At 42.7% G+C, this 20,426-nt stretch overlaps 1 protein-coding gene and 1 long non-coding RNA gene across 2 annotated transcripts in view; one reads left to right on the top strand and one right to left on the bottom strand.

Annotated features, from left to right (window-relative positions):
• itga5 (integrin, alpha 5 (fibronectin receptor, alpha polypeptide)) overlaps positions 1–20,415 on the top strand; it is a 40,582-nt gene extending 20,167 nt beyond the window's left edge. The window contains exons 15-30 of the mRNA XM_089014494.1: positions 310–423; positions 2,647–2,702; positions 3,403–3,563; positions 3,658–3,795; positions 5,526–5,593; positions 8,487–8,637; positions 8,738–8,830; positions 11,089–11,168; positions 11,264–11,344; positions 11,444–11,549; positions 12,532–12,690; positions 13,079–13,186; positions 16,040–16,153; positions 16,403–16,504; positions 16,633–16,755; positions 16,838–20,415. Coding sequence (XP_088870620.1) covers positions 310–423; positions 2,647–2,702; positions 3,403–3,563; positions 3,658–3,795; positions 5,526–5,593; positions 8,487–8,637; positions 8,738–8,830; positions 11,089–11,168; positions 11,264–11,344; positions 11,444–11,549; positions 12,532–12,690; positions 13,079–13,186; positions 16,040–16,153; positions 16,403–16,504; positions 16,633–16,755; positions 16,838–16,921 — 1,738 coding nt within the window. The 3' untranslated portion in view covers positions 16,922–20,415. The remainder of the gene's footprint in view (positions 1–309; positions 424–2,646; positions 2,703–3,402; positions 3,564–3,657; positions 3,796–5,525; positions 5,594–8,486; positions 8,638–8,737; positions 8,831–11,088; positions 11,169–11,263; positions 11,345–11,443; positions 11,550–12,531; positions 12,691–13,078; positions 13,187–16,039; positions 16,154–16,402; positions 16,505–16,632; positions 16,756–16,837) is intronic.
• Positions 1–20,426, bottom strand: part of LOC148904124 (uncharacterized) — a 388,679-nt gene that overhangs the window by 78,113 nt on the left and 290,140 nt on the right. The window lies entirely within an intron of this gene.

Below are 20,426 nucleotides of genomic sequence, written 5' to 3'. Positions count from 1 at the left end.
GGCCAAGAAAGACTAGCAAAACATGTTTTCTGGTCGTCAATATGATTACATTTATATATGGAATAAGTAACATTTGGTGCAATGTATGTTTTATTTAAATACCTGTACTTACATATATGTTATGCTTTTGCCATTTTATTAGCCAGATATTGATTCCAAACTAAACGGGCACACGTGTGTGTTGCCATATTGCATTTTTGTATGCCATTGATGGTTTCTACTATGATCAAGACTGACTGTTGCTTTGAAGCGGTGGATTGATTCAGCAAAGTCCTCAAATGCGACCATCCCTGTGCTGATCTCTGACAGATCGCGCCCCGTCGTCAACACCAGCGCCACGTTGACGGTTTACCCCACCATGATCAACCCCGAAGAGAAGAACTGCTTGATCACTAATGGGAACACAAGCATTTCCGTTTCCTGGTCAGTAACCAGAACTCTACGTCTGTAAACACTTCTATCCTGTCTGATAAGGAATACTTCTCTCATGTGACGCATGTTTTTGTATTGCGCGTTTGAGCGACATGTTCAATAGTTGCATTGTTGGCCATTGTGGCCTCCTACGAATGTGTGCGCTATTCCCTTCCAGAGGAGAGGAAACAGACGGACGGCGGTCACTAGATTTTCAACATGGTTGACACCGTGCCCGTGTGCGCCCCTCCACCCTTACTTTATGAAGGAAACTCTTGTATACACACGTGTCTTGATTACACTGCCGCGTTGCTGTGGTGATGAGGAGTTTTCAGAGGGGATAATGGTTAGGAAAGCCAGAGGGGAGGCGCTTCAAGCCCCCCCTTCTCTTCCTTGTAGTCGCTTTGAATGCGATATTGTTTGGTAGTGGAACACAGCTGGGAAACATCAGGACACGTAGACTCACAGTTGTGCTGGAGCATGCATGCACGGGAGCTTGGATAAAGATGTTAGTGCTTCTCAATAGAGGTCTTTGTACTTTGATTTTGGAGGGGAAAAAAGGAAAAAAAAGAAGAGATTTAGGAAGAAGTTCGTTCATTCATGTGATAGTTCATTGGATAATTTTCAAGCGGGTGATTGTAAAAATTGATATTGGCCCATGCACGAGATGCTATATTTATCAAACTAAAGAAGAAAAATGTCATTGAAAGAATTCTCAATGAAAATAGATCATATGTGTCTGTGAATAAAATTAGTTTTTTTAATTGGTGAATAATTAGCATTGAATATAGATACATGTTCAATACAATCATCACAAGGATACAGCGACACAGAAAAAAACAATGACTGTTTGAATGCAAGAAGACACTGCTCTTAAAGGGAACTCATTATAATAGAAATGCTAAATATACAAAAGTAAGCAAAATACACATTTGAATAACTTTTAAAGGACAACCGACACCACTTTTTTTTTCCTAAATGACACCAGAAAAATGTTTTATAGCATCTAAAATAGCAAAACACGCAGGCTGATATTTTTAGTCAAATGCAAAACACCAATAAAAATGTGTCTTAAAACTACTTCGAATTGAACCCGGAAGTGGTGAGTTTCAGAAGGTTCCGCCCCCAGTTCATGACGTCACGCCAAGACGTCTTGCCTTGCTCTCGAATCAAAACAATGGCTTCAGATTGGGAGAATATGCTTTTTTGTTCCTCATCCAGTTATGAATATGATTCAAATAGTTCTGAAGAGAAAAGCATACATGTTTGCAATCGATTGAAGAATTTATTCCGTGTCATTTTGAGGCATCCAGGGGGGAAATGTAGCAACCAAAAAAGGCAGAAGATGGCGAAAAAGCTCCGTGCAAATGGGCTTATTTGTCTCCTGGGAATTTTTGTCAGCAAATATCAAATAGTTGCTGGGTGCAACACACAACGATTCACCATCGCCTTATTGATGTGTTTTCCTTCTAATTTGGCCATCAACACAAAGTTTTCAGAGCAAACAAAGTACCTCAAAATGCATTGACGTGATGAAAGGTCTGCTACAGTGTGTCCTTTCTCGGTCAGGGGCGTTCCTTCCGTGACGTGACGTGAGGACTCGTCACCAACTCAAAAACAAGACTTCCGGAATATTCAGCGCGAGTTTTAACACGTAAAATATAGCTATATGCGGTAGAATGTTTGTAAAATACGCTCAGTAGAAGTCATTTGAAGCCATTTTACAAGTTATGGACACAACTTGTTCGGAGGCGTCGCTTGTCCTTTAAAGTTATACTACTAAACTTTTCAACTTTCATATTTTAATCTTATTTGGCAATTGGTTAGATCAAATCTTTGCTTGTAAACGTTGGCAACTCAAATCATATGAGTTGCAAACTATGTCTTGGCAAAACAGATACAAGATACATTGCAGTATCCTCTCCTGTTTCTCGTCGCCTCTAACATGATTTGGGTGGGCTGTTCAGACATCGGCAGCGTGTTTTTCTGTTGATGTCATGAGGGACGACTTCCACTGGTAGTGACAGTGCTGAAACTCGACTGCTTGCTCAATTTCACCCTGATTAACTTTGCTACTCCTTTTTTACATGCATCAATTTATCAGCCGGCTGGTTTGAAAGCTGGCTTCCAAACATTCTCAGCATATTTGTTACATTATACTGAAAGGGGGAGCATTTCAGGAATGAACTTGTGATTTGTGTGTTATATGAACCATCGAACCTCTGTCCAACACAGTGTCAATTTGAGCTTCTGCATATCCGCTGATGGGAAGCACCTACCAGATGTTCTCGGTAAGAAAACATTCCACATCTCAAGTCACTGTTTACAATACTTACAAATCTGTGGTTCGCAGTGAAAGTTTTGTCACATGATTGATCCTTTTTTTTTTTTTTAATTGTCTATGCAGTATTTGCATTGCCTTAAATCTCAAATACCGTATTTTCTGGTGTATAAGGCGCACCCAAAATCCTTGATTTTCTTGAAACGATGACCCTGCGCCTTGTACGCCTTTTATGTGAAGTAATATTGAGCCACAACAGGTCTCACAAATGTCAGCAGCCACGGACTCCATTTTGTGCCCCCCGTAGAAGAAGTAGTGCGTAACCCCAGCCTCTACCGCAGCGCCTTATAATGTGGTGTGCCTTATATTTGGAAAACTTTTATATATTAATATATCATATTTGGAAAACGTTTTTCATTCATTGAAAGTGCGCCTTATATTCCAGTGCGCCATAGATATGTTTGAAAATACTCCATTCATTATACACCGGAAATTACTATATACTACACACACAGACATATATTTATATATATGAGGATACCTGATTCCATGTGTCATTTTTGACTCTGTATTGAGCAATTCATCTTTCATTTTTAATCACTTGAACCATGCACTGTAAATCCAGCATTGGTTGAATCATCAATCATGTTAACATTTAGCGCATCTGCTACTCAATGTGAATCCCCGAAACACGCATTTCGCTACGACAGACTTCCAGGTGGAGGTGCAGCTCGACAGTCAGAAATTCAAGCAGAAAGGAGCAGTGAAAAGAGCTCTTTTCCTGGACAGCCAGCAACCTTTGCTGCAGAGGAACATAAGAGTGCGCCGCCACGGCCAGCGTGTTTGCAACCACACCAAGATCTACCTTCGAGTATGTCCTTTTGCGAGCCTCCCCTTCATGACTGCGACCGCTTAGTTTCATTCAACCCTATATGTAACTCCAATGTAATTATTTCTGGTTGTAGGATGAGAAGGACTTCCGGGATAAACTCTCCCCCATCTTGGTGGCGTTGAACTTCAGTTTGGATACCGAAGCTCCTGCAGATCAACAGGGTCTGCGACCTATTCTCAACTATCAATCCCCCAACGTGATTGAGCAGAAGGTTTGTTTGTCAGTTGTTGTGAAGCCTCTAGCATCACATGTGAGCCGAGCCACACAGGTCCAAAGAGACATATGCGTAGTTAACGTAGCCGCATCCCTTGGTGTCCATAATTAGAGCCTGGTGTCCGTGTAATAACAGAGGGGGTGGAGGCGGGCACGTTGCGCTCTCTAATCTCCGACATCTATTTATTATCCTCATCATCAACAGCATCATGACACTGAGTGTCACAGCCTGATGCAATTTAGCTGGCCGCATGTTCAACATTGATCTAGCGGAAGCACTTTCTGTTCTTTTCTTGCTTTGAAAGATGGAGCGTACTCATTTTCAATAGCCGCGTGTAACGTTCCGGAAAACAGAGACATCAAAATTTCTCGTTTACGGCGAAGGGAATTGCGCCGGAATGTTGCTTGATGTTGAAGTTGTCTGCAAATTGATTTGCTCTAAGATGGAAGACACTGATTCGCTGTGGCGACTCCGAGAAGGGAAAAGCCGAAAGCAAAAGAAGATATACGAGAACAACGGTGACTCTAGAAAGTTTAAAAAATGTCCACAAATGATAACAGTGTCAATCTAGTCTAGAATCTGAGCTATTAAATAAAATACAACCAAGAAGCTAAATTAGCTGGTGTCTTAGCTGGTACATTATAGGCACAAAGTAGCTCCGCATTGAGCAAAGTGTGTTAAACCAATTCCTTCTCACTCGAGCAAATGTCTGAGGCAGGGTTGTCAAATTCTGGTCCTGGCGGGCAAGCTATCCTTCTTGTTTTCCAACTTTCAACACACCTGATTCAAATGATGCCAGGCTTCCTCAGAAAGTGCCGATGATCTGATCATTTGAATCCGGACCTGAGTTTGACCCCCGTGGTCTAAAGGGGCCTGTTGGGAACTTAAAACATCCACAATGCAATTTTTTAACATGTCACCATACTACTTAAAATGGCAATAAACAATGGGTTGTTTTTTGTTCGTGTTTAAATACCTATGTTTAATTTTTAAATATATATCTAAATTTACTAGCAATAAATAATGTGTTTATGTACCATGTTATGTACCACAGTAAGATCAGAGTATTGTCATCAAATGGCGAGTATGCTTTTTGCTTTTTTGAATGTTGCTGTACCGATGAGGAGAACGATCATTTTTAACCCATCAACCACCATCCATTGAACTTCAGTGGAAGAGTATGAATTACATCACAACGCTAGAATAATGTGGCGTCCATTTTAACGACGCTGCCTCTCTAGTTTCAATGGGGCGGCATAGCGTGTGGGCAAAATGTGGCCCGCCGCAGAGCGTTGTGATGTGGGACGGCGGCGAGATGGGTGAGCTTGCAGCCACACGCTTCATGCCGCAAGTGTGTATCGGACTCATCGTTTCCTCCTGTGACGTCGCAAACACAAAACATCTGCGTGGCGGCACAGCTGGTTGAGGAGCGTGCGTGCGCTCGTCTGCTCCTCTCATTAACTCACTGGGTCGTCCCGTTGAGCCTTTACTACAGCCTTTGCTATCATCCGTCTGTAATCCTATAAATAAAGAGACGGACGGACGGACGGACGGACGGACGGGGCTGTGATCCAGGTGTGTGTCGGAATGTCATCAGTCATTGCGCCTGTTGCATCATGCTAAACTCATCCGCGTGTCAGCCTTTAACATGTGATTTATCATCAAAGCATTTCAAACAAAGAAGTGTCGAGACTTTACATTCGTTTTTAAATCCATGTGTTTTTCAGGCTCAAATTCTGCTGGATTGCGGAGAAGACAACATCTGCGTCCCCGATTTGAAGCTAGCAGTCCAAGGGTGAGTCTTTCATTTCCTCTCACGTTGCACGGAATCCATACGTGATTGATGGGGACATGCATTAGATTCCCCCCAAAATACCAAGTTGGAATGAATGCTGTTTGAAATCTTAATTAAGGACACAATACGAAACGGAGATTTTTGCGGTTTTGTGGCACAAAATGACCTCCTGTTCAATTAGCTACATTTAGCTGGTGCGGCACTGTCATTAAATAAGTATATTCATAGCTTGAATGAAAGATTTGTAGCATTTTTATGTACAGGTTCTTTTCTAGTGCATTTCTTTCAAGGGCAAATGATCTGTTTGGTCTCAGATAGAGCTTGCAAAAAAAAAGAGAGGAACATGGCTCTTGCTAGCCAAAAGGATCTTGATTGGACATTTTCATTGATGGTGCAAGTACGTATTTATGTGACAAGGTTTTCTGTATTATCAAAGGTCAAAATGAGTTGAAGAAGAGTGACAAAAAGGTTGAAAACTGAAATTATGGTTTTGACCTTTCTTTGGTGCAGGTTCAAATTAAAACAGGGTGCTTGTTGTGCCTTCCCATTAAAATGTAAACCGTATTTCCTGCAGCATAAGGTGCTTCAGAGTATAAGGCACACCTTCAATGAATGGCCCATTTTAACTGTTTTCATATATGAGGCACAGCATCGTATTTTAATGCACATAGAATAGAAGGTACAATAGTGGCCGCGCTTACGTTGTGCAGCCACAAGATGGAGCTATGCTAATGACAATACAATACAAGACAGCCTTTTTTTATATCCAGTATAAAGCTTTCGCAACTGCTGCAGCTGTATGGACCATTGAAAATACTACCTCAGAGAAATGAGAATATCCAATTGAAAAAGATCAAAAGGAATTGCAATAAGTTCGATAGAAATTAATCCTCAGCACAAAAACCTGATTCTGTTTTTATTGCATCGCTACCTGCTTAAACGCACCGAGGAAAGGTCAAGTGTCAGAATTTCAGTGTAAGGTGTGGGTGCAAACAGGAAGTGTAGAATGTGCTCTACAGGTGCCACAAACAAATAGGCAAATTGTCGGGACACGTGAGCGCCGCGTTCCAAAAGTCGAAAGGTTCCCGTCTGATGCAGCGTTTTCCACACGCTGCTTGGAGAAATCTGTTTGCATTTTCCTCCTCCCTGATACTCCCTTCTGCGCTCTGTCATTTTGATTTTGCATTCCTATATTTATCTCCCATCTGAATGTTTGGGCGACCCCTTGCAGATGGAAGTAACCTGCTTTGGGGGCATTGAAAGTACAACTCTGGCAAAGTGTGATGAGTGCAATCAGGAATATGTCCGCATATTTTCGGCCAAGTGCTAATGGAATGGCGTGTTTTTTATTTTTTTGTGTGTGGAATTTCAGCCAAATGCACAAAAAGAGGCCATAATTCCTGCTCTGTTGTTTCTTGCATTGGGGCTGCCAAAGCACACAACCTGCGGAGGAAGGGATCCCTCAAAGAGGCTAAACAGTGTTGTGGACTTTTACTAATTTGGAGCCCTTGTTTGGTTTTGGGAAAAAAAAAAATAATAATAAAATGTAGCCCCAGTGAGAAAGCAACTACAGCTGACTTCCAGGAGGACTGCTCGCCAGCTCTCTCTTTACGAGAACAGACGCTAATTAGAAGCATGTGCGTGACCCTCGCTATGGAATTCTTCATTGTTCCATGGGAATGGGAGGAAGCAGAATGGGAGCAACCTTCTTCTATGGTCCCAAAGAAAGAAAGAAAAGTATTTTGGAGAAGGGGACAACGGTTTAAAAAGAAAAAAAGATCAACAATCACGGGGCGTTTATAAAATGGACCGATCTATCTGAGCTAGCAACTTCGCTAACTCCCACGAGAGCCTTCCAGCCCACAAACAGCCAACATTTGCATATTATTGATGCTCTTTTGGAATGCATTGGGGGGGGGGGGGCAACTTAACCTGATAAATTCTCCCCAAATTGCTGAAAAATATTCAACAAACGGAAAATTGGGTTTGTTATAATTGGACTTATTTTGCGGTTCCGATCAATGATGTCAGCGCAAATTATGACATTAGAACCCATAAGCAGTGTCTGAAACTCATGAGAAAAAGTTAGCGGACACCCGGGCAGACAACTCTGAAAAGTTGCCTGCCCCATTTTTCACAACTTGTAACACTATAAAACGACTATCCCCCCCCAAAAAAAAAAAAAAAAAACATTGTTGTGAAGTACAAATGTTTTTTTTAAATTAAGGAAGTACCTAGCACAAATGCTCCCTTGCTTAATTGATGGTAAATATCCCTTGCTGAAGATTTTGCTCCAGTTGTCGTCATGGTGCACAAAGCCACGTGGACTCCTCATTCTAAGCGCCTTTCAAAACTCTCAAGTACACTTTTCAGTCACGGTGAACAAACTTTCGTTTGGCAATTTGCATACTCGCCACCGGCAGCCAATCAGAAGCCTGTTTCGTGCTTCGGAACCACACCGTGACTGAAAAGTGTACTTGAGAGTTTTGAAAGTCGCTTAGGAGACCATGTGGCTTGTAACGGTTTGTTTGTAGCCTTTGCTTTATTGAATAAAATAAAATAAAATAAAAATTTAGGAATTAACTTTATTTTATTTTTGATTGGACAAAAAATGCTTTTCTTCTCTTTTTTTCTTGAAAAAGTTGTCGGCCACACGGGCCGAGACGTTTTGAAAGTTGTACGCCCGACGTAAAAGTTGTGCGCCACCGAGCAGACGCTATTTCAAACGCTGCCATAAGCGATTTTGACACCACTGCCGCCCTCCTCCCCACCACCGAAAACCGATCTGGTATTTGATATGCGCCAAGCGGACGGTAGTTGCACACATTTCTTGTCCCGGAGACCCCATTTGCCCCCAATTGGTACTGATTGATTGTCTTTGCTGCTTCCTCAGGGACAGGAAGGAAGTGTACCTTGGTGATGACAACGCACTGACGTTGACTTTCAACGCCAGGAATGAGGGTGAGGGTGGCGCCTACGAGGCCGAGCTCTACGTGGTGCTGCCACCCGAAGCCGACTACAGCGGCATCGCTCGTAATAACGAGGTGAGCGCAGCTGCGTTTGGCCCCGCCGTAAAAACGTTAAAGCACTTTGAGGAATTTCTTTGGCATGCTCTGACTTTTTCCTGCGCGTGTGGGCCCGCAGAGCCTGACCCAGCTGACCTGCAGCTACGACACGGAAAACCAGACCCGATACCTCAGCTGCGATTTGGGAAACCCCATGAAGTCTGGCACCAGCGTAAGGGCGCCCTTCTTTCCCTCTCGCAGCGATGTTTTATGGCCATAAGTAAAATGACGTAACAGCTCCAATTTGCTTGCTGTTGTGGAAATGTCAATATGTCATCCGGAGGCGAGCTACTCAGGAACAATCAGCGGTTTTTTGGGGGAATTAGTAATAATTATTTTAACTGTCATTCCAGAATGTATTCAGCGTGACGTGGATTCCCAAATTTGTTCAGTTTTTTTTCCTTGCTGGAGGTGACGATAAAGTGCTTGTCAGACCACTGGTAATGTTTTTCCCTCACACGAGAGGGCATCAATTGCCTCTTGGACCGCCATCCCCATTTCAAGCTCAGATGACTCCAGACGCATATAGCTTAGGAATTAACTTTTTTTCTGATGAAAGAAGAGAGTCTAAGGTTTCTTACGCTGCATTGAATGTTCATGTAGTCCTAAAAGTCAATTTTCTGTGGGTCCTGCATTTTGAGTGAAAATGACAAAAACCCTGGCATTGGAGTGGACACTTTTCGGCACATTGTCTGGCAGTGAATGAGTTAATTTAGCAGTTTTATTTTTTGGAATGGTAAAGAACACTGAGTCACACTCGCATTCACACCAACAGATAATTCAGTCTTCAGTAGACCAAAATGCAAATTGATGACATTTCGGAGAAAGCCAAAGCATACAGGAAGGAAATGCAAATGTCAAGCTGGCGGGGCCAGATCCGATGTGCGAAGCACAAGTCCGACGAGGCTTCAATCACGCAAATTACAAGAATTTGTGTTCCATTTTTTTTTTCAATATGCTCATATCCAATTTTTGAAAGGGTCTTTTTCTTTCGATGCACTCTATAATATCACAACGTGCATGGACCCTTTCCAATTTGGTATATCATTTTGTATTTAAAAAAATCTGTGAAAAAGGATAATTTTGTAGTTCTATTCACTTGACTTCTCACACTTTGTCTCTTTTTTTTATATGAATTCGGCAAACACAAATTCATTGTATTATATGACTGGCCAATTTAAAGGACAAAAACGACGCCCCCAGACAAGTTGTGTCCATAATTTGTAAAATCACTTGAAATGACTTCTACTGAGCGTATTTTACAAAGATTCCGCCGCATATTAAAGCTATATTTTACCTTTTAAGACTCTCGCTGAATATTCCGGAAGTCTTGTTTTTGAGTTGGTGACGATTCCTGACGTGACGTCACGGAGGGAACGCCCCTGACCGAGAAAGCGACACACAATGCATTTTGGGTACTTTGTTTGGTCTGAAAACTTCGTGTTGATGGCGAAATTAGAAGGAAAACACATAAATAACGCGATGGTGAATCGTTTTTTGTGTTGCACCAAGACTACTATTTGATATTCGCTGACAAAAATTCCCAGCAGACAAATCAGCCCATTTCCAACGGAGCTTTGGCGCCATCTTCTGCATTTTCTGGGTGCTACATTTCTGTCCAGATGCCTCAAAATGACCCTGGAAGAACTTCTTTAATCGATTGCAAACATGTATGCTTTCCTCTTCAGAACTATTTGAATCATATCTTCTCCGATTCTGAACTCCGTGTTTTGTTTCTTGAGCAAAGCAAGACGACTTGGCGTGACGTCACGAACTGGGGGCGGGACTTTCTGAAAATCCCCAGTTTCAAGCTGATTTGTGTCAGATTTTGGACGCTTTTAGTAATTTTTATTGTTGTTTTGTATTTGACTAAAAATATCAGCCTGCGTGTTTTGGGTATTTTAGATGCTATAAAACGTTTTTCTGATGTCAGTTAGGACATCCTTTAAATGTGCAGTATTTGCGATTTTGATTACTCATCATGAAAATAGATTGCAAATTTCCCCATTGAGGGACTATTAACTCATTCACTGCCAGGCTTGCAAAAAACTTCGTTACTCCTGCGCCAGGGTTTTTGTCATTTTCACTCAAATAGCAGGAACCGCAGAATATTGAGTCACATAAAAATTCAACACGGCATAAGAAACCTTAGACACTCTTCTTTCATCACAAACAAAAAAAAGTTAATTCCCAAGTTATATGGGTCTGGAGTTATCTGAGCTTGAAATGGGGGTGGCTGTAAAAGAGTCAAATGCTGTCCCCTCGTGGAAGGGAAAAACATTCCCAGAGGTCTGACCAGCGCTTTATCTTCTTTTTATTCTTTATATCACAATAGATGAAGCACATATGAAATGCTTCCCAATCATTTTTTTTTCTGTTCATGTACTGTAAGTGAGGATTTCTGGTGTTGATGATGAATGTTCTCATCAGCTTTGGGCGGGTCTGCGTTTCACCGTGCCTCGACTGAAAGACACGCACAAAACGGTTCAGTTTGAGCTGCAGATTCGCAGGTATTACGCCAACAGTCGAAGAAGAAGTCCAAAATGTCATTTTCCCGTCCTGAGGTGAAGTCGTTTGACAGCAATCTTTCTTTTGGCGTCCGCAGTAAGAATGAGAACAACTCCCACAGCCAGGCGGTGCCTTACAAGGTGGAGGTGGTTGTCCAAGCTGAGGTCATCCTTCAAGGGTGAGCTGGAGTTCCTTCAAAACAAATTTGGTGCCTTACCAAACATGTTCTCACTCCCACCTTCTCTTTCTGTCGCTCTGTTTTGTTTGTTTTTCAAAGGGTGTCTCGTCCAGATAAAGTCTTCTTCCCACCGGCCAACTGGAAGGTGACGAAGAATTACGAAGTGGAGCAGGAAGTGGGTCCAGTGGTGGAACACATCTATGAGGTAAGCACTTTTTATTTCCACTAGCCACCTACTTGCACATCCAGACAAGCCTTTCCTTCTCCAACAAAGACAAAAAAAATGATTGGATACAAGTTGGGCTCGTACGTCATGCAAATATGGCCACAAAGGCACTCAGTGGTGCATACAGTACGGGATTTTATTTGAGGAACGCTAAACTGGATTGTTTTACAAGGTGCGTCAGGAAAGTTCCAGAACTGCTGTCACAAAAGTAATCTTTTCAAAGTACTGCTCCAAGTTTTCCACATGAAAGTAACCCCCCCCCCCCCCCACACACACACAACCTCCATTTTTATATACTCCGCGAACCTTGCAGCTTAGTCACACAAAGCCAGGTGGGGTGAGTATGTCATTTGCTCCAACTTGCTGACGTAAAATGGAAATCCGGGGTGAAATATGTCTCATGTCTGGTATCGCTTCCAATCATCATTCTCTTGACTTTTTGTGATATAGAAAAGGGTTGTGGAATTACAAAAAAAAAAAAAAAAACTAATTTAGGGCATGGCTACTTCAGTTCGTTTGTTTATCAGTGCTTTGTGTCCCGTTTAGTTTTGCAACCAACGAGTGGGCCCCGCCTGCAGCTGCACAGGTGTCGGTCGTTTGAATCAGTGGCAGTTCAAAGGACTCCCGGCATGACCATTCAGTGTGGGGTCATTGTTTGTTTCTTCTTGTCATGTTTTACTCGTGGTTTTCTTTGCTACTTTGGACATTTTTCTTCTGATGACTTAGTTTTTTGGGATTTTGTTGTTGACTTTATTTAATAGAATTCGCCCAGCTCCTCCCTTGTGCCTTCTTTTTTGGGGTCTAGCACCACCACCTTGCAAATCGCGACACTTTGATGACGTCATATTGATTTTCCTGTTTGATTACCATCAACGCTGATGGCGGCCCAAGACTGCGCTGTACTATGAGCTACATTCCGCTTGCTCTTGTTGTTGACATTGTACTGGCTATTGTTTTCCAGCTGGTGAACAATGGGCCCAGTCGGATCAGCCACACTCTTCTGGAGCTCCGCTGCCCCCTCGCCGCCCAGGGCCACAGTCTGCTTTACCCGCTAGAATTCTCCACCGAGGGCCCCGTCAACTGCACCTCTGACAGCAACATGAACCATCTCCAGCTCAAAGTGAGCGCGAGCCACACAGATGCACATCTGCTCAGATTGTGACCTCGCACAACTTTTTAAGAACACCCGCAGATTGCTGGCGAGATGTATGATTAAGTGTCCACCCCACCCGGGACGTTCAACCTTCCAGCACTTTGATGAACCACCTCAGTGGCAGTAAACTCACTCATCTCTGACAAGCGGCGGTGTGCGCCCTCCCTCCCTCCAAATATAAGGGAGTTGTTTGTGTTTACAGATGTTGGGCAGTGCTCATCGTCTGTGTCTTGTTTTGAGGATACCCGGCTACGCTTCCATGCGTCTGATTAATGGCACGATGACATCCGAGCGGAAGAGAAGGGTGGCGTCAGGACACCGTGGCTAATGTGTCACGCTTGTTTCTTCCTCGCAGCTCAAAGACACAGCAACAGAAGCGCCTCATCTCGCTCTGAAGTCTCATGAACACCGCGTGGAACGGCGAGATGCGCACAGGAACTCGCTCGCGCACTTGACAAATCTGGTAAGATGGCCCTATTAAACCTGTTCACAATTCTATAATGTAGTCCTACCTGTGGATGAAATAAAATGGACTCCAGTACAGGAGAACAAGGCAGCTGTTTTCGGACTGTAGGAGGAGTACAACCCGAACTGGTTGCCAGGGAACGCATCGACGCACATACTCGCATGAACATTTCGTGTTCCAATAACATATTTTTGGAATGCGTGAGGAAACTGGAGCACCGGGAGAAAACGCATGCAGGTAGTCAACATCGGAAGGCCAGAACCAGAATCGAACCCTGCAAACATGCACTGTGACCACAAATAGAGGATATTCAATATTTTTTTAAAAAAGCGAGAATGTGTTGATTTGAACATAATTATTGATGAAATTCTGCCGGTTGTGTCAGCAAAAATGAACTGTGGGTGGCCCAACACATTCAGGTGGTGGCCTGGGCTCATTAGGCCATTATTCATTTTGGAACATGTCGAAATTAAGTCATAACCCCTAATGACAAAAAACGTCTCAAAGGGATTCATTCACATGCCCGCAATTGACAAATATACAACATCCCATGATCTTAACCGCGAGGAGGACAAGAAAAAAAAAGACTTAGAAGCGTTCAGCCTTAAACTCTTCCTGGGTATTTGTATTTGAACATGTCTGTCTGTGTATGTTTATATTGCTCGGTCAATGGCGGTAAAAGGGCTGTATTGTCAGATTTGTGCTGTTGTCGTAAGTCACAACTGTGTCGAGATGGAAGCCCATCATCATTCTGGGTGCATGCGGGCACCGTTGATGGCACTAGCTGCATGTCTCCATCTGTGGAATCCTGTCAAAAGACATTCTTGTGTGTGTGTGTGTGTGTGCATATACAGTGTATGTGTATGCACAGTCTAGCTTCAGAAACTGCTTGTCAGCAAGTCCGCGTGCAATATTAGATGCGTCTTTAGAAAAGGATGTGTCTTCCTTGAGAAGCTGAAACTTGAATTCCAAAATTGCTGATTTTCGTTTTCTTGTTCCAACAGTTTTGTTTTATTTTCAAGAATCGGTCAAAACCCGAGAGTGGGAACCACATTCAATTCAAAAGCAAGCACGCTGTCTCCTGCTGGTCTTTTTAATGACATTTGGGGAACAACTTTTACATTGGCGACCTTCACATCCTGACCATAAAACCCCACAAGCGAGGAGGTGTTCATGACTCTTTGCATAAATCTCGGGTTTTTTTTGTGTGTGTTTTTTTTCACCCCTTGCCGTAGGCACCGATGAGATTTTGGCGGGAGGATGTAGCTTGATAGCCCGCCTGTCTGTTTGATTAGCTTTAATAAGTCTGCCTCACTCCTGCTGTGTTTACCCTTGTCAGCCAAAGAGCTCCTGCCGGAAAACCGCTGAAATCTTTTTCTTCTAGGCGGTGGTCTGCCTCCATTGCATGGGGCCCACATGTTGGGTACTAAACTGATTTGCGGGACCCTCATTAGACAATCTTGAGGCGAAATAGACTGGTTTTAGCAGTTGGGCAGTAATGCGAAAACATTTCTTTTTCGCTCTCTCTCTCTCTCTCTTTTACCCTCCTCCCATTTTTTTTTTTTTACAGTCAGATGACATTCCTTCCGATCTAATTTGAAGCAGGCACGGATAAGTGTTCTTAACATTGGACTCTTTTAGTCCAGCAGCACTAACATGCCTCCCATTTATTATTATATATTTTTTTTGTTGTTTTCAAATTCTCTCGTGTGTGTCCTTGAACTTGTCAGCAGACAGAACAATTTCAAAGGTGGCCTTGAATTTACAGTGAGTTTACAGTCATTGGTTGAACAAAATGAATTCCAGAGTGCTCGTTGACAGCTGATTTGTTTTGATGACTTTTCTTTCATATTGAAACGATGGACATGCGGAGAAATCGTTTCCAGGCTCAAACAGCCGCTGTTGACTGTTTTATCAACTGCACATTTAATGTTTTTGTGAGTACCGTATTTTCCGGTGTGTAAGGTGCACCCAAAAGCCTTGATTTTCTTCATAAGAACACCCTGTGCCTTCTACGCCAGTGCGCCTTATTGTCAAGTCATATTGAGCCACAACAGGTCTCGCAACTACTGTCTGCAGCCGCCGACTCCATTTCTCCCCGTAGAAGTAGCGCATAACCCCCGCCTCTACTGTAGCACCTTATAATGAGGGTGTGCCTTATATTTGGAAAACTTGTGTATTTATATATTATATTTGGTAAACCTTTTTCAACCATTGAAGGACAACCGACGTCTCCGCACAAGTTGTGTCCATAATTTGTAAAATGGCTTCAAATGACTTCTACTGAGCGTATTTTACAAAGATTCCACCGCATATAGCTATATTTTACCTTTTAAGACTCATGCTGAATATTCCGGAAGTCTTGTTTTTGAGTTGGTGATGAGTCCGTACGTGACGTCACTGTAGGAACGCCCCTGACCGAAAAAAAAAAAGGACACATTGTAGCTGTGTCTTGCCGTGACGTCACGACTTTCTGAAAATGCCCAATTCGCAGCTCAATTTTTTTTTTGAAGATTTTGGACACTTTAAGTGCAGAGTATGCAAATTTCCCCGTGACTGCAAATTTCCCCATTGTGGGACAATTGAAGGCTTTCTGATTCAGATTCTGATTTTGATTGATTGATGTATGAAAAAAGTTTGAAAATACCCCATTCATTTAGGGTGTGCCTTATACTCCGGAGCACCTTATACACTGAAAAATATGGTAACTAAGGTTTTTAATTTTAATTTAATTTGGCAAACGTGTAAAAACATGACCGTTGTTCTTTACGTATCGTTACGTATCAATTGTGCTATGATGTCAAATCAGGGTGCTATGATGATTCATTACCACGTGTCGTCCATATTTAGTCTTGCTCCAGTGTGGACTGCTGGGCCCTCCAGTGCCAAGTAGGTCTCCTTGAAAAAGGGACCACTGCCATCCTCAAAGTGCGCTCTCGCGTCTGGGCAGAGACCTTCATGGAGGTTCGTGAAGACTTTTTTTCCTCCCTCCTTATGCTGTATGACAGATAAGAGGAGGTGTTCTATCCCAGACAAACCGTCATACACGTCTGACCCATTATAGCTTGTTCAACTTCATACTCAAAGATGATTCATCATGGGATCACCCGGAAAAAAAAACCAGGGGGAGGGTGTGTTGCTTTTCTCTGTCTCCACCTGGCGTTTGATAGTAATATTGCACCCACCGACTGTTTGGTTTTGTTTTTCCTACAGCGAGCATATAAGCAATTTGTGCTCGAGTGTCTGGCCAGATACAGCGTGAAGACAATGCCCTACGCTATTTTGCCCAAACACGTTCCCAGTGGACACAAAAAGGTATGTAAGGTGTTTATTCACCGCATAACGCTATCTGTTTGTGACACTTGCGCTTGGATGTCACCATGCAAAAGCCAAACTGTCCTTTCACGAATTTGGGCCTAAAATGTGCTTATTTGGTCCCTCAGGTGGTGACTCCGGTAGTGTGGAACAAGCCTGACATTGAGAACTCTGTCCCGCTATGGATCATCATCTTGGCCATCCTGGCCGGTTTGCTGCTTCTTGCCTTACTCATCTTTGTTCTGTACAAGGTGAGTGATACTGTGGAGATGAAAAGAACCTCTTCAAAGTCAATCGATCATCACGAAACTGTTGCTCGGTGTCATTCCGCAGTTGGGCTTCTTCAAGAGAACCCTCCCGTACGGCACGGCCATGGAGAAAGCCCAACTCAAACCGCAGGCCGCCTCTGAGGCCTGAGCGGACCACGCGAGGCTCCCGCCAGCCGGGCCGCAGAACCACGGAGCCGGGCCACACGATTGCGAGGGAGACGCGCGACGGGGGAGGACAAAGAGGCAAAGAAACGAGACCACTGGAACGACAAGACTGGCCAGAAGACAATTCCAGACGTACTCTCAAACCAAATGAATGTTTTGTTGCGTTTTATATTGATGTTTCTTGGCAGAGTAGATCATTGAGATCAACCCTTGGGTAGTTTATGGAGCTGACCTGTCCTTGATGCTCCCGGGATTGTCCCGAATGCATGCTGGGTAATGTTTCCAGCACCCGGGACAGCCTAAGCGGGTATAGACAAAGTCGCCAGAGCGGACGTTTGGTCCGTGGCGACGATCTCTCTCTGCCTCAGGTCAGAGGACGGTGCTGCATTGAGTTGTTTTTGCACTCAAAAGAAAATCTACTGATTCACTTCCAAAGATGCCAAAGACTGACTCGCGCTCCATACGAGTTGTGGAGTCGCCTGCTACTGATGGCTTTGCCCCTACACCGGAATCCTCTGAGTAGCTCGAGATGAGACTGGAACTGGACCGCCTTGAAGTTCCTCCAGAGAACATTTTTTGTACTCTGAAAAGTCTCGAACCAGAGCCTTGCACCTGACAATCAGCAGCATTGTAGCCTAGATCGAGGGTTTGTGTCAGGAACAGGTGTCACTATTTCTGCAAGTGTGAAGGAGCCTGTTTTTAGCTTGGCGTTACTGTGACCTATTTTATTTATGACCCTTTTGAGTTAGAAAGAAAGAAGAAGAAAAATCAGCCCACTACCAAAAGACTGCATGACTCAACTTGATCAAGACGTGTTTGTTTTTTTTTTTTTTTTTTATCTTGGTCGTGGACTTGGACATGCAAATACTTTCTGACTTTTGAGTGTGATATTGTACATGCATTTGTATGAATGGTATATTTATGAATGTTAGTTTTATTGGATGAACTCCTCCAGCGTTCCCACCGATAAGTCCTGGTTAGCCATTTATTGTCAATGTTGACTTTCCAGCCTTTGACAAACATGCTGGTATTTTACTATGAAAGCCCAAGTAGTAAAAAAAAGAAATTAGGGTTCAAATATACATCTTACCAAACAGTTACAGATATATTATGATGTCAAAATGTTCCCAATAATTATGAGGTCAATGTGGAGCCAACATGACACAATTGTCACCGATGTTGAAATATCACAATAGCATCGCCATTCACATCAAATATCAATTGATGTACAACTATCGGGATATTATTGTCACTGAGGGAGAAGTATTGCAATATGATTGTCATTACGATGCTAATTGTCATCATCATCATCAATCTTAGTAGTTCTGAGTGAACTTTTATTGATATATTTATCCATTTAACAGTAAAGATCAAAATACTGTATTTTCTCAGTTGAACTATGAAATGGCTGTGGAGCCTTTTTCTGCAAGATGCGGGAACATGTTTGCCCTATACTTCCTTAGCTTTGCCTCTGTGGGGTGGGGGGGTCGGATTTTAACCTAAACAATGTCAAAAGTATCTTTCTATGAATGGCTCCACCGACCTAAGTAGTTTGAACGGGTTAAGTGTGCAAGGGTGCAGCAAGATGGGAAGATGCAGAATTAGGGGGAAAAAAAGCTCACAGCAACATAACAAAGATCAAGTGCTAAAGTGTAAAAGTATTTAGTTGTCATTGAATTGAAGTATTGTGACACGATTGTCAAAATGGTCCGATTACATCATTGGAGTTTTTGTTTTTCATTCGTGATCGGAACCGTTTTACCCTCACGAAAAAGCAGCAGTGCAACCCACTGAGCCAGCCGCACAGGCGGTATTGTCACTACGATCCAAATATATTAGCAGTCATTGAGTTAGAAAAATCGCAACACTGTCGTCAATTATCTAATAGTTTTTTGACATCATTGTTAATGATGAAAAAGTATGCCAATACTCATCGGTCATCGGTGGAGAAGTATGGTCATATCTTGTCATCACGAGGGGGCCAACCAGGCACTGGGAGTTCGTTTAGATGTGCAATATTTATATTCACACCTTTTTGTTTTTATGAGTTGTCATTATGACAAACCCGAGCTTTGAGATGCGATCTAAAGTAAGTGTTGTTTGTGATAAGCACATATGTCATTATTCAGGTTCTTCTTTGTTTTCAGTCCACACTTTCAATGGATTCGTCACCACTTTGGTCGCATGGATACCAAACACCAATCTCGGAGAGCTGACATGTTGAGTACTGCGCCATGATGTGGTTGATTCTGTCCAAACACGATACTTTCACTCAACATGCGATTGCTGTTTGTTTGCCTCATTCAACAACCACATATAGAATAGTCATTTTAAAGGACAACGACGCCATTTTTTTGTTTTCTAACTTCTAACATCAGAAAAACGTTTTATAGCATCTAAAATACCCAAAACACGCAGGATGATATTTTTAGTCAAATGCAAAACACCAATAAAAATGACTTCCAGTGTGCTAAATCTGCACAAAATTGAGCTGCAGTTCATGACGTCACGCCAAGACATCTTGCCTTGCTCGAGAATCAAAACAATGGCTTCAGATTCGGAGAAGATGCTTTCTTGTTTACGCATCCAGTTATGAATTTGATTCAAATAGTTCTGAAGAGGAAAGCATACATGTTTGCAATCGATTAACGGAGTCCTCCCATATCAATTCGAGCCATCAATGACAGCAATGTAGCACCCAGAAAATGCACAAAACGGCGCCCAAGCTCCGTTGGAAATGGGCTGATTTGTCTGCTGGAAATTTGTGTCAACTAGAATCAAATCGTAGTCTTGGTGCAACGCACAATGATTCGCCATCGCATTATTTATGTGTTTTCCTTCTAATTTCGTCATCAACACAGTTTTCAGACCAAACAAAGTACTGCAAAATGCATTGTGTGTCGCTTTCTCGGTCAGGGGCGTTCCTTCCGTGACGTCACGTCAGGACTCGTCACCAACTCAAAAACAAGACTTCCGGAATATTCAACGCGAGTCTTAACACGTAAAATATCGCTATATGCGGTGGAATCTTTGTAAAATACGCTCAGTAGAAGTCATTTGAAGCCATTTTACAAATTATGGACAACTTGTCCGGAGGCGTTGGTTGTCCTTTAAATGGTCTACAAAAGTCTTCCGAATATCAAGACATTATTTATAAGAACAGAGTGCCACCTCCAGAGTCCCCCCGTGGTTATATCCTGTTAAAGGCACTGCACCTTTTCGTTTTATTTTGAAATGTTGGCATGTCCCAGCCTTATTTCTTTCACACCAAAAATGTCTATTTATAACTCGGAGAGTATTTGTGGATCCAAATGGTAACTGGTGAATTTTTTTCCTCACCCCATATTGGGGATTTGTGTTTGATTTTTATTAGAGGGGGAGGAGGGTGTCTCCAAGGGTCAATTTGTTCCAAATTCTTGCATTTTTTACCTTGTATGATTTGTATTTTAAATAAACTGTTTCCCTTTTTAACAACTCCCCGGTGGTTT

Source organism: Hippocampus bargibanti, linkage group LG01 (assembly GCF_051943395.1).
Source record: "Hippocampus bargibanti isolate YZ-2025 linkage group LG01, ASM5194339v1, whole genome shotgun sequence".
Taxonomy (NCBI): Eukaryota; Metazoa; Chordata; class Actinopteri; order Syngnathiformes; family Syngnathidae; genus Hippocampus; species Hippocampus bargibanti.
This window is presented reverse-complemented; position numbering and strand designations above follow the sequence as displayed.